The sequence below is a fragment of the Salmo salar genome, chromosome 09 (genome assembly GCF_965601325.2).
Source record: "Salmo salar chromosome 09, fSalSal1, whole genome shotgun sequence".
NCBI classification, from domain to species: Eukaryota; Metazoa; Chordata; class Actinopteri; order Salmoniformes; family Salmonidae; genus Salmo; species Salmo salar.
This window is the reverse complement of record NC_138299.1, coordinates 33,279,498-33,294,333: the sequence shown is the minus strand read 5'-3', so window position 1 is coordinate 33,294,333 and position 14,836 is coordinate 33,279,498. Positions and strand designations below refer to the sequence as shown.

Genomic DNA, 14,836 nt, shown 5'->3' with positions numbered 1-14,836 from the left:
CACAACACAACTGATTGGCACAAACGCATTAAGAAGGAAAGAAATTCCACAAATAAACATTTAACAAGGCACACTTGTTAATTGAAATGCATTCTGGTTGAGAGAATGCCAAGAGTGTGCAACGCTGTTTGGCAAAGGGTTGCTACTTTGAAGAGTCTCTCAAATTAGTTATTTTCTGTATCTCCTTGCTAATGTAGGTAGGATTAATTTGTACAATACCATATTCTGTGATAATTGACAAATAGTTTCAAAAAGTAAAAGGTTTAACTCATTGCAATATCATCACATCTATTTTAGTCTACTCTCCTTGTATTTTATATTCTATTCTATTCATCCCAAAAGCATCAACCCACTGGGCATACTGGTTGAATTAATGAAATTACGTTGAATTGACATCTGCACAATGGGACGCTTTTCTACCCTAATGGGGCACTACCAGGCCTATACAGAAGATGGCGTACGTGTGCTATCGTCAAGGAATATCATGGTGGACTGCAGAGAAGCTTCCATTATCCTGCTTGTTGTTCATGGTGTATATTTCAAAACTGGAGTTGATTTTGATAGTGTTGATGAAATATGTCTCGTTGCATTGTATTCCCCTAAGGCTAATTGTAACCTTTTTTATCAACCATCTTTACCTGTACCTTAGTATCCTCTGACTGGACTCCGACTTTCCGAAAAATTACCATTCCATATATTTACCAGAAGGAAAGACAAGTGTACAACAGATGTTATATTAGAGTTTTTTTATTTGGGCCTTGCTATGCGGGATCCTTGTGTCGTCCCAACTCTGACGTCACTGAATTGAAGTTGTTTATCTAATCTAATGGTTTAAGGTTAGGGCAGGGTTCAAACGATCCCGGATAGCACTAGACTTTTCCTTTTGGTGCATATTTTTGAGGACAATTCTATTGAAATACAGACATTTAAATAATATATTATATGTCTGTGAAAATATCATTACACATTTTGAACAAAAAAAACCGAAAGAAAATAAAAAAACATTCTACAAACATGAGCAGGCCAGGCTGTAATACATTTTCATGAATATAAAAATACATATTTTCATGTTGCGGCTAGGACATGTTTCCCCACCAGGTGGTGGACTTTCATCACTTCTCGCCTGAGGGGGGTTGTGTGACTGGGACATCGAATTAATTAAACTGAACAAACTGTTCTCGAAACTACTGCAGATCCTGCAATTTAGGTTTCAAGCAGATATGAGCTTAAATAATTAATGAATGTGACAAATAGATTCTAGTCCTGTCACATGAAATGTTGATTGTGTTGCATTGCTCTTCAGCTACTCTATTTTACTTTCATACTACACCATGTCAATCAGAGGCTGCTGGGAGGAGCTATAGGAGGACAGGCTCTTTGTAATGGCTGGGATGGTATGAATGGAACGGAGTCAAACATGTTTCCATATGTTTAATGTGTTTGATACCATTCCATTTATGATATTCCAGCCATTGCAATGAGCCTATCCTCCTATTGCTCCTCCCACCAGCCTCCACTGATGTCAATGCAGTCCAACAATGACCAAACCCTGTAATCATATTCCCAGCTGTATAAGAAACGAGAGCATATTTCAACACCATTTAGACTCAAGCTTGGAGAAATGTTAAAAAAACTTTATTATGAAAGTAAACCAAACTCAATTTTTTTTCTTCTCAAAATCATTTATTTACTATAATACATAGCAGATGTTAAAATCTTAAGAGTTTGTACACCGGCTTGAATGAGGCAGATCTTATGAATAAAATACGGTTGCGTTTTATTGAAACAACACAAAAGGTATATTCTATCTAGCAGCTGCACACTCCTTTCTCCCCTTCCACCACATTATCTGGAGTGTCTCTATAGAGAAGAATAACAATAATAGGTTGTCTGAAATGGCATCCTATTCCCTATATAGTGCACTTCTTTTGACCAGGATCCATAGGGCTTTGGTGAAATGTAGTGAACTACGTAGGGAATAGGGTGCCATTTAAGTCACAGGCATAGTCTTGAGTCTTAAAAATGTCTTCGATCTGTCAATCTGTTTCCCCCTTCATCCCACCACGCTCCTCTCTCCCTCTACTTACACTTTTCCTTTCCAGAACATTCTAAGCAGCATCTTTTACTTATAGCAAAACAAAATTCTGTACCATTTACAAAGGAGCAATGGTTCTTTATTCATAAGATAAATGGCATTAAGTCCACAGTCAATTAATCTAACCCAAACATTTTTTGTACATCAAACCACAAATAAATCTGATTATAGTAGGTTTTACAAGATTATACAGAATTTCAGTACCCCATGGTATTTTGCTATATCAGCAATCTTATCTGCTGATATATATATATATACTTATATATATATATACTTATATATATATACTTATATATAATTTTCCCCCCTCTATTTAAGGGAAACAATTAGACAGATAACCAAAATATGATATTAAGAGTTAACTTTCATGGCAAAAAGAATGAATGAACAATAGATAGAATTTCAGCCCTGTTTCAATGTTCCCTCAATCAAGTTAGATAAAAAAAATATCATCTGAATGAAAGCGGTTAATATTGAGTTGTAAATTCAGTCTTTTTTTTTATTGTTCATTTTTTTGGAGGCAAAAAAATACATGCAAATTTAGTTGAACAAACAGAAGAACAACACAAAGGTCTCTTATTGGTGAGTATCACCACCGCCAAGACATTTCATCAATTACACAAAAAAAGTAGAACAGAACAAAACAAGAGAGACCGAGACTGCTTTGCAATGCGTTCATTTGAGAGTTAACACAGAGATGTGCCAGTAGGGTTCTAGTAGTGGGATGCTTCCTTCATAAGCTTCAGGAATTGCATGAGTTCTGCTCCAATAGGAGATAGGAGGCCAGTCTGTCTGTCTGTCTTATGTCCCGGTCTGGTGCAGTACAGCATCAGTCTTTCACATAGAGTCCCCTCCCTCCCAAACAGTGCGAGGCGTTGGGAGCAGGTAGAGAGACAAAGCCTGCCAACGTTCACTGTCTTTCTGTCCCTCAAACCGTTCAGATAAAAATGTAAATCATACTGGTAAAAATACAAGAATCCATCATCATCATTGCCAAATCATACAAAAATAAACAAGCAGAAGAATGTCTACGCTGGTAGAAGTATCATAACAGATGGTGCACCATCTAACGTCAAGTTCACTTGAATGAATAAAGGGTTTAAAAAACAAAACACAACTAGTATAAATATATTTTACTTATATTTTGGAAGGTGTTGTAGAATTTAGCAAATCATTTTTGCATCGGATGTTTTTGTCCATCTGCTGGAGGCATACAGCATCCTTATTACTGTGTATTACTGTACAGCACTGAATGACAAAAAATACATTTGTTTTGATGTTGTCTTTTGTTCCTGGGGGATAGCTCGATGAGTCAGTCACCCCTGAATCCAGTCAGTCGCCCAGAAAGGGGAGCAGAGAACAAAGTTGATCATTTAGTAATGTTGTTGTTTTGTTTTGCAGTCAGAGGGACTCCAAAGGGAGGGGAAAGGAGGACACATCACATCACCCTATGTCCCCCCACCAGCCCAGCCTTACCCCTACCCCACCTGGGTCCTCCAATCCTGGGGCTTGGGGGGGATGGGTGGGTGGGTGGGGGGTCTATATGAGTGGTTCAGGCTGCAGGGACATACTGTGTTGGATCTGCTGGGGCTGAAGAGGAGGGGGCAGCTGCAGGGGCCTCAGGGCCTCCACCATGCTGTGACAGTGGTGGGGTGGTGGGGTGCTCTCGGTGCTGGAGCTCTCCTGGATGTCTCCGCCGTAGAAGAAGTAGTGGTTCTGTTGGATGAAGGACTCGATGACAGACTGGTTGAGCTTGGTGGTGGAGAGTGTGTCCTTGTTCTCAAAGTCGGGACGCATCAGCGTGGGCCAGAAGCAGATGGATAGATTGTCGGCCGTCATCAGGGTGGTCTTACTCTGCTGGCTCACCCTGGGGAAACACACAATTTCACTAATTTATTCCAACCATACTTATTTTGTACTTTATTTTAAAAATAAAGAATCAGGTACTCAATTAGAGGTGAGTGGAGAGAAGTCAGAGAAGTGAACTCTGGTCTCCAGAACAGTAGCTATACACTAAATATACCTTCCTAATATTGAGTTGCATTCTTGATACACACAGGAAACTGTTGAGCGTGAAAAACCCAGCAGCGTTGCGGTTCTTGACACAAACCGGTGCGCCTGGCACCTACTACCATACCCCGTTCAAAGGCACTTCAATATTTGGTCTTGTCCATTCACCCTCGTCTCAATTGCCTTAAGGCTTAAATATCCTTCTTTAACCGGTCTCCTCCCCTTCATCTGCACTGATTGAAGTGGATTTAACAAGTGATCTCAATAAGGGATCATAGCTTTCACCTGGTCAGTCTCTGTCATGGAAAGAGCAGGTGCTCTTAATGTTTGTATACTCAGTGTATATCACAACAGAAAACTGCATTATGTTCATTTAGCATCTCCCTACTGAACACGACCTGGTCCAACTACAGGACTGTATGACATGCTTGTTTTTATGACTACTGTCACATAACAAACATCATGTATACTTTGCAGCTTACTTCAGACATACTTCAAATTGCACCCAGTATCAGTCAGCTGAAGGCCTGAGACTGTTTCTGATCTAGGGTCACAGGGTTGTCTCTTACCTGTTCAGGTGAGTGATGACGTATTTAAACACCTCGTAGTTCACTGCAGGGAACTTCCTCACTATTTCTTTCAGCACTTGGAGTCTTTCTATGTGGTCCACAATTTCTGAAAGGAAGAGGAGGAGAACAGAGTTAGCTTTTTACTCATTCCTTCCCTTGGGAGAAGAAGAAAAAATGAAAGGAGTATCATGAAGCCAACAGGGCTGCCAATGACCTCCCACACAAGAAACATTCAAACACTAGCTAGACCTTCAGCAGATACAACACCAGCCCACTAGGTTGACAGTACTACATACCAAAATACATAGTCCATGAGCCGGACCCCCAGATTGGGGCTGTCGGTATCATCTGGGGGCACAATGTCTCATAGTGATTTCCTTGTCACTCTTTCTCTAATTAATAACAGCATCAATATGCACTCCTGTTGGATGAGTAGGAATAACTCCACGTAAGATTGCCAAGTAATAAGAGACGTAGGGACAAACCATGCATTAGGACGTCAACTAATTTAACATATCATCTACAGTGAGGGGGGAAAGTATTTGATCCCCTGCTGATTTTGTACGTTTGCCCACTGACAAAGAAATGATCAGTCTATAATTTTAATGGTAGGTTTATTTGAACAGTGAGAGACAGAATAACAACAAAAAAATCCAGAAAAACGCATGTCAAAATGTTTATAAATTGATTTGCATTTTAATGAGGGAAATAAGTATTTGACCCCTCTGCAAAACATGACTTAGTACTTGGTGGCAAAACCCTTGTTGGCAATCACAGAGGTCAGACGTTTCTTGTAGTCGGCCACCAGGTTTGCACACATCTCAGGAGGGATTTTGTCCCACTCCTCTTTGCAGATCTTTTCCAAGTCATTAAGGTTTCGAGGCTGACGTTTGGCAACTCGAACCTTCAGCTCCCTTCACAGATTTTCTATGGGATTAAGGTCTGGAGACTGGCTAGGCCACTCCAGGACCTTAATGTGCTTCTTCTTGAGCCACTCCTTTGTTGCCTTGGCCGTGTGTTTTGGGTCATTGTCATGCTGGAATACCCATCCACGACCCATTTTCAATGCCCTGGCTGAGGGAAGGAGGTTCTCACCCAAGATTTGACGGTACATGGCCCCGTCCATCGTCCCTTTGATGCGGTGAAGTTGTCCTGTCCCCTTAGTAGAAAAACACCCCCAAAGCATAATGTTTCTACCTCCATGTTTGACGGTGGGGATGGTGTTCTTGGGGTCATAGGCAGCATTCCTCCTCCTCCAAACATGGCGAGTTGAGTTGATGCCAAAGAGCTCCATTTTGGTCTCATCTGACCACAACACTTTCACCCAGTTGTCCTCTGAATCATTCAGATGTTCATTGGCAAACTTCAGATGGGCATGTATATGTGCTTTCTTGAGCAGGGGGACCTTGCGGGCGCTGCAGGATTTCAGTCCTTCACGGCGTAGTGTGTTACCAATTGTTTTCTTGGTGACTACGGTCCCAGCTGCCTTGAGATCATTGACAAGATCCTCCCGTGTAGTTCTGGGCTGATTCCTCACCGTTCTCATGATCATTGCAACTCCACGAGGTGAGATCTTGCATGGAGCCCCAGGCCAAGGGAGATTGACAGTTATTTTGTGTTTCTTCCATTTGCGAATAATCGCACCAACTGTTGTCACCTTCTCACCAAGCTGCTTGGCGATGGTCTTGTAGCCCATTCCAGCCTTGTGTAGGTCTACAATCTTGTCCCTGACATCCTTGGAGAGCTCTTTGGTCTTGGCCATGGTGGAGAGTTTGGAATCTGATTGATTGATTGCTTCTGTGGACAGGTGTCTTTTATACAGGTAACAAACTGAGATTAGGAGCACTCCCTTTAAGAGTGTGCTCCTAATCTCAGCTCGTTACCTGTATAAAAGACACCTGGGAGCCAGAAATCTTTCTGATTGAGAGGGGGTCAAATACTTATTTCCCTCATTAAAATGCAAATCAATTTATAACATTTTTGACATGCGTTTTTCTGGATTCTTTTGTTGTTATTCTGTCTCTCACTGTTCAAATAAACCTACCATTAAAATTATAGACTTATCATTTCTTTGTCAGTGGCAAACGTACAAAATCAGCAGGGGATCAAATACTTTTTTCCCTCACTGTAATATTAGACCAATCAGATACACTTTATCACAGCCTGTCAATTAACTCTGACCAAGGTGCTATTGTGGAGGTCAACCGGCCCAGACTACTGGGCTAATCAATAGTTAGAACGTCATGAGAGGAATATGAGTGTTTGTGTTACGTGTCCCAGAGCAGAGCACTGGGCACCAAGGCTGGCCTGGGCCTGAGACTAACGCTGCATCCCAAATGGCAACCTATTTCATTTATAGTGCACTACTTTGACCAAAGTACTACACTCCATAGGGAATAGGGTCGTATTTGGGACGTAGTCTGAGACTTGGAGGTCCTAGTCCAAACACCTCCACATTACGCTGCTAGCAGAATTACAATTTCTACAGCGCTGCTCCAAACTCTGAGAGACAAGCTCCAGGACTCTCCCTCTCTGTCTACATACAGAGAGAGAGAAGTGTGTATACATACAGAGAGAGAGAAGTGTGTATACATACAGAGAGAGAAGTGTGCATACATACAGAGAGAAATGTGTGTATACATACAGAGAGAGAAAAGTGTGTATACATACAGAGAGAGAGAGAGAAGTGTGTATACATATATAGAGAGAGAGAGAGAGAGAGAGAGAGCTATTTATACATATATATAGAAAGAAGTGTGTATACATACAGAGAGAGAGAGAGAGAGAGAGAAGTGTGTATACATTCATACATACAGAGAGAGAGAGAAGTGTGTATACATACATACAGAGAGAAAAGTGTGTATACATACAGAGAGAGAAAAGTATGTAAACAAACAGAGAGAGAAAAGTATGTAAACAAACAGAGAGAGAAGTGTGTATACATACAGAGAGAGAAGTGTGTATACATACAGAGAGAGAAGTGTGTATTCATACAGAAAGAGAAAAGTGTGTATGCATACAGAGAGAAAAGTGTGTATTCATATAGAGAGAGAGAAAGGTGTGTATACATACAGAGAGAAGTGTGTATACATACAGACAGAGAGAGAAGTGTGTATACATACAGACAGAGAGAGAAGTGTGTATACATTCATACATACAGAGAGAAAGAGAAGTGTGTATACATACATACATACATACATACATACATACATACATACAGAGAGAGAAAAGTGTGTATACATACAGAGAGAGAAAAGTATGTAAACAAACAGAGAGAGAAAAGTATGTAAACAAACAGAGAGAGAGAAGTGTGTATACATACAGAGAGAGAGAGAAGTGTGTATACATACAGAGAGAGAGAGAAAGAAGTGTGTATATATACAGAGAGAAAAAGAGAAGTGTGTATACATACAGAGAGAGAGAGAAAAGTGTGTATACATACAGAGAGAGAGAGAAGTGTGTATACATACAGAGAGAGAGAGAAAAGTGTGTATACATACAGAGAGAGAGAAGTGTGTATACATAGAGAGAGAAGTGTGTATACATACAGAGAGAGAAGTGTGTATACATACAGAGAGAAATGTGTGTATACATACAGAGAGAGAAAAGTGTGTATACATACAGAGAGAGAGAGAAGTGTGTATACATATATATATATAGAGAGAGAGAGCTATTTATACATATATAGAGAGAGAAGTGTGTATACATACAGAGAGAGAGAGAGAGAGAAGTGTGTATACATTCATACATACAGAGAGAGAGAAGTGTGTATACATTCATACATACAGAGAGAGAGAAGTGTGTATACATACAGAGAGAGACAGAAGTGTGTACACACACATACAGAGAGAGAGAGAGAAGTGTGTATACATAGAGAGAGAGAAGGGTGTATGCATACAGAGAGAGAAAGAGAAGTGTGTATATAGAGAGAGAAGTGTGTATACATACAGAGAGAGAAAAGTATGTAAACAGAGAGAGAAAAGTGTGTATACAGAGAGAGAAAAGTGTGTATACAGAGAGAGAGAAGTGAAGTGAAGTGTATACATACAGAGAGAGAAAAGTGTGTATGCATACAGAGAGAGAGAGAGAAGTGTGCATACATACAGAGAGAGAGAAGTGTATATACATACAGAGAGAGAAAGGTGTGTGTATACATACAGAGAGAGAAAGGTGTGTGTATACATACAGAGAGAGGGAAGTGTGTATACATACAGAGAGAGAAGTGTGTATACATACATACATACAGAGAGAGAGAAGTGTGTATACATACATACATACATACAGAGAGAGAGAAGTGTGTATACATACAGAGAGAGAGAAGTGTGTATACATACAGAGAGAGAGAAGTGTGTATACATACAGAGAGAGAGAAGTGTGTATACATACAGAGAGAGAGAGAGAGAAGTGTTTACACATACAGAGAGAAAGGTGTGTATACAGAGAGAGAGAAGTGTGTATACAGAGAGAGAGAGAGAAGTGTGCATACATACAGAGAGAGAGAGAGAGAGAGAGAGGTGTGTATACATACAGAGAGAGGTGTGTATACATACAGAGAGAGAGAGAAGTGTATATACATACAGAGAGAGAAAGGTGTGTGTATACATACAGAGAGAGAGAAGTGTGTATACATACAGAGAGAGAAGTGTGTATACATACAGAGAGAGAAGTGTGTATACATACATACAGAGAGAGAGAAGTGTGTATACATACACAGAGAGAGAGAAGTGTGTATACATACACAGAGAGAGAGAAGTGTGTATACATACACAGAGAGAGAGAGAAGTGTGTATACATACACAGAGAGAGAGAAGTATGTATACATACAGAGAGAGAGAGAGAAGTGTGTAAACATACAGAGAGAGAGAAGTGTGTATACATACAGAGAGAGAAGTGTGTATACATACAGAGAGAGAAGTGTGTATTCATACAGAGAGAGAGAATTGTGTATACATACAGAGAGAGAAGTGTATATACATAAATACATACAGAGAGAGAAAAGTGTGTATACATACAGAGAGAGAGAAGTGTGTATACATACAGAGAGAGAGGTGTGTATACATACAGAGAGAGAGAAGTGTGTATACATACAGAGAGAGAGGTGTGTATACATACAGAGAGAGACGTGTGTATTCATACAGAGAGAGAAAAGTGTGTATACATACAGAGAGAAAGTGTGTATACATACAGAGAGAGAGAAGTTTGTGCTCATACACAGAGAGAGAGAGAAGTGTGTATTCATACAGATAGAGAAAAGTGTGTATACATACAGAGAGAGAAGTGTGTATTCATACAGAGAGAGAAGTGTGTATACATACAGAGAGAGAAGTGTGTATTCAGACAGAGAGAGAAGTGTGGTATACATACAGAGAGAGAAGTGTGTATTCATACAGAGAGAGAAGTGTGTATACATACACAGAGAGAGAGAAGTGTGTATACATACACAGAGAGAGAGAGAAGTGTGTATACATACACAGAGAGAGAGAAGTATGTATACATACAGAGAGAGAGAGAGAAGTGTGTAAACATACAGAGAGAGAGAAGTGTGTATACATACAGAGAGAGAGGTGTGTATACATACAGAGAGAGAGAAGTGTGTATACATACAGAGAGAGAGAAGTGTGTATACATACAGAGAGAGAAGTGTGTATTCATACAGAGAGAGAAAAGTGTGTATACATACAGAGAGAGAGAAGTGTGTACTCATACACAGAGAGAGAGAAGTGTGTATTCATACAGATAGAGAAAAGTGTGTATACATACAGAGAGAGAAGTGTGTATTCATACAGAGAGAGAAGTGTGTATACATACAGAGAGAGAAGTGTGTATTCATACAGAGAGAGAAGTGTGTATACATACAGAGAGAGAAGTGTGTATTCATACAGAGAGAGAAGTGTGTATACATACACAGAGAGAGAGAAGTGTGTATACATACAGAGAGAGAAGTGTGTATACATACAGAGAGAGAAGTGTGTATACATACAGAGAGAGAAGTGTGTATACATACAGAGAGAGAGAGAAGTGTGTATACATACAGAGAGAGAGAGAAGTGTGTATACATACACAGAGAGAGAGAAGTGTGTATACATACAGAGAGAGAAGTGTGTATACATACAGAGAGAGAGAGTGTGTATTCATACAGAGAGAGAAGTGTGTATACATACAGAGAGAGAAGTGTGTATACATACAGAGAGAGAGAGAAGTGTGTATACATACAGAGAGAGAAGTGTGTATACATACACAGAGAGAGAGAAGTGTGTATTCATACAGAGAGAGAAGTGTTGTATACATACAGAGAAGAGAGAGAAGTGTGTATACATACAGAGAGAGAAGTGTGTAATACATACACAGAGAGAGAGAAGTGTGTATACATACAGAGAGAGAAGTGTGTATACATACAGAGAGAGAAGTGTGTATTCATACAGAGAGAGAAGTGTGTATACATACACAGAGAGAGAGAAGTGTGTATACATACAGAGAGAGAAGTGTGTATACATACAGAGAGAGAAGTGTGTATACATACAGAGAGAGAAGTGTGTATACATACAGAGAGAAAAAGGTGACTGACTGGTACTAAGAGAGGCACTATGAGGAGCATGGAGGAAACGGCACAAACAGGGAATAAAGGCCTGTTCAAACAAAATGTGTAACTAAAGACAAAAGCTTTCAGATGGGGGGAGGAGGGGACAGAGCTAATCCTAATTTATATAAAATATATACAGTGCATTCAGACTGGGGCGAAGGTTCACCTTCCAACAAGACAACAACCCTAAGCACCAGCCAAGACAATGCAGGAGTGACTTCGGGACAAATCTCTGAATGTCCTTGAGAGAGTAAAGGGAGAGAGAGAGGAGAGGGAAGAGAGTAAAGGGAGAGAGAGAGGAGAGGGAAGAGAGTAAAGGGAGAGAGAGAGGAGAGGGGAGAGAGTAAAGGGAGAGAGAGAGGAGAGGGAAGAGAGTAAAGGGAGAGAGAGAGGAGAGGGAAGAGAGTAAAGGGAGAGAGAGAGGAGAGGGAAGAGAGTAAAGGGAGAGACAGAGGAGAGGGAAGAGAGTAAAGGGAGAGAGAGAGGAGAGGGAAGAGAGTAAAGGGAGAGAGAGAGGAGAGGGAAGAGAGTAAAGGGAGAGAGAGAGGAGAGGGAAGAGAGTAAAGGGAGAGAGAGGAGGGAGAGTAAGAGGAGGGAGAGAGTAAAGGGAGGGGAGAGAGTAAGAGGGAGAGCGAGAGGGGGGAGAGAGTAAGAGGGAGAGAGAGGGGAGAGAGTAAGAGGGAGAGAGGGGGTAGAGAGTAAGAGGGAGAGAGAGGGGGGCGAGAGAGGGGAGAGAGTAAGAGGGGAGTGAGGGGGAGAGAGAGGGGAGAAAGTAAGAGGGGAGAGAGAGGGAGAGAGAGGAAAGAGTAAGAGGGGAGAGAGAGGGGGGAGAGAGAGGGGAGAGAGTGAGAGAGAGGGGAGAGAGTACGAGGGGAGTGAGGGGGAGAGAGAGGGGAGAGAGTAAGAGGGGAGTGAGGGGGAGAGAGAGGGGAGAAAGTAAGAGGGGAGAGAGAGGGGGGAGAGAGAGGGAGAGGAAAGAGTAAGAGGGGAGAGAGAGGGGGGAGAGAGAGGGAGAGAGGGGGGGAAAGCGAGAAGGAGAGCGGGAAGAGTAAGAGGGAGAGAGAGTTGGTGAGAGAGTAAGATAAAGAGTGGTGAGAGGAGGAATAGGCTGAGCGAGAATGAGCTGGTGAGAGCAGGACAGGGCCTAAGATGAACTGACAGCTGTCAGAGTAGATCTCCCTCCCAGAGAACGGAAAGGAAAAGAGAGGGAGAAAAATGCACTTAATTCCCCAAATTCCTGTGGTGAAAGGAGTGAGAGAGAGTGAGAAAAAGAAAGAGAGAGTGAGAAAGAGAGAAGGCAGATTGATGCCCGTAGTGGCTCTTTTCGGTAAACAGTGTCTCGTGGATAGGAAGTCATTTGGCCACTCGATGGAAGGAAGATTTTTCCACCTAGCCCCTTTGCACAGCTCGATGGCTCCCCCCAGGGAAATATAGCCAACCAGTGAGCTTACGCAGTAATTCAATTCCAGGCAAAATAAAATAACATACAATTGATTGCTTGTGTAAGTCAAGCTATAAGGCAAATTGGAGTCATTTTGACTTGGTCCGGGCGTTTATAGAGACTATATTTACTGCACTACACCACTAACAGTATTTATAACTTCTAAATGTATAACAAGCGAGGGAGGTAGGGAAGGATCTCTATGCAGCTGAGTGGAGATTATATCCATGTCCAAATGATATTATAGGACATACCCAGACCTCCCCATTGGCAGGTTAATACAATCAGCCATCCCCTGTATGTTATAAGACTCCCATTCACAGTAATTCATATATATTTGTGCCTGAATTTAAACAGTTAGGAGGAAAAATCCTTGGGAGGAGTCATTATTGGTTTTCCCAACCAATCACTTTCGCTCTCTGACATCTTACTTAAACCAGTGGGATCCTGTTCAGTTTCGAAAAAAGAAGAAGAAAAGTGAGCTTGTAAAGACAATAAGGAAAACAGAGAGCTTGTAAAGATAATAAGGAAAACAGAGAGCTTGTAAAGACAATAAGGAAAACAGAGAGCTTGTAAAGATAATAAGGAAAACAGAGAGCTTGTAAAGATAATAAGGAAAACAGAGAGCTTGTAAAGACAATAAGGAAAACAGAGAGCTTGTAAAGATAATAAGGAAAACAGAGAGCTTGTAAAGATAATAAGGAAAACAGAGAGCTTGTAAAGACAATAAGGAAAACAGAGAGCTTGTAAAGATAATAAGGAAAACAGAGAGCTTGTAAAGACAATAAGGAAAACAGAGAGCTTGTAAAGATAATAAGGAAAACAGAGAGCTTGTAAAGACAATAAGGAAAACAGAGAGCTTGTAAAGACAATAAGGAAAACAGAGAGCTTGTAAAGACAATAAGGAAAACAGAGAGCTTGTAGAGACAATAAGGAAAACAGAGAGCTTGTAAAGACAATAAGGAAAACAGAGAGCTTGTAGAGATAATAAGGAAAACAGAGAGCTTGTAAAGACAATAAGGAAAACAGAGAGCTTGTAAAGACAATAAGGAAAACAGAGAGCTTGTAGAGATAATAAGGAAAACAGAGAGCTTGTAAGGCAATAAGGAAAACAGAGAGCTTGTAAAGACAATAAGGAAAACAGAGAGCTTGTAAAGACAATAAGGAAAACAGAGAGCTTGTAAAGATAATAAGGAAAACAGAGAGCTTGTAAAGACAATAAGGAAAACAGAGAGCTTGTAAAGATAATAAGGAAAACAGAGAGCTTGTAGAGATAATAAGGAAAACAGAGAGCTTGTAGAGATAATAAGGAAAACAGAGAGCTTGTAGAGATAATAAGGAAAACAGAGAGCTTGTAGAGATAATAAGGAAAACAGAGAGCTTGTAGAGATAATAAGGAAAACAGAGAGCTTGTAAAGACAATAAGGAAAACAGAGAGCTTGTAAAGATAATAAGGAAAACGGAGAGCTTGTAGAGATAATAAGGAAAACAGAGAGCTTGTAGAGATAATAAGGAAAACAGAGAGCTTGTAGAGATAATAAGGAAAACAGAGAGCTTGTAGAGATAATAAGGAAAACAGAGAGCTTGTAGAGATAATAAGGAAAACGAGAGCTTGTGTCACGTCCTGACCATGGTAAGCTGTTATTTTCTATGGTAGAGTAGGTCAGGGTGTGACAGGGGGGTTTATTCTATGTGTTCTATTTCTATGTTCTTAGGTTCTAGTTTTTGTATTTCTATGATGGTTTGTTTGGGATGATCTCCCATGAGAGGCAGCTGGTCCTCGTTGTCTCTAATTGGAGATCATACTTAAGTAGGGGTTTTTCTTCCTGGGTTTTGTGGGTGATTATTTTTGAGTAGTGTTTGTTTCTCCTCTGCGTCACGGTTTGTTGTTTTGTCTATTCAGTTATTTGATGTATCGCATAGTTTCACAGAGTAAATAAAATGTGGAACGACACACACACTGCACTTTGGTCCGTTTCTTCCAACGACAATCGTGACAGCTTGTAAAGATAATAAGGAAAACAGAAAGCTTGTAAAGATAATAAGGAAAACAGAGAGCTTGTAAAGATAATAAGGAAAACAGAGAGCTTGTAAAGACAATAAGGAAAACAGAGAGCTTGTAAAGACAATAAGGAAAACAG

At 40.6% G+C, this 14,836-nt stretch overlaps 1 protein-coding gene across 1 annotated transcript in view; it reads right to left on the bottom strand.

Annotated features, from left to right (window-relative positions):
* Window positions 1–1,619: 1,619 nt before the first annotated feature.
* Window positions 1,620–14,836, bottom strand: part of LOC106611209 (rho GTPase-activating protein 5) — an 80,125-nt gene continuing 66,908 nt past the window's right edge. The window contains exons 5-6 of the mRNA XM_082955737.1: window positions 4,675–4,780; window positions 1,620–3,962 (exon numbers count right to left, since the gene is read on the bottom strand). Coding sequence (XP_082811863.1) covers window positions 3,635–3,962; window positions 4,675–4,780 — 434 coding nt within the window. The 3' untranslated portion in view covers window positions 1,620–3,634. The remainder of the gene's footprint in view (window positions 3,963–4,674; window positions 4,781–14,836) is intronic.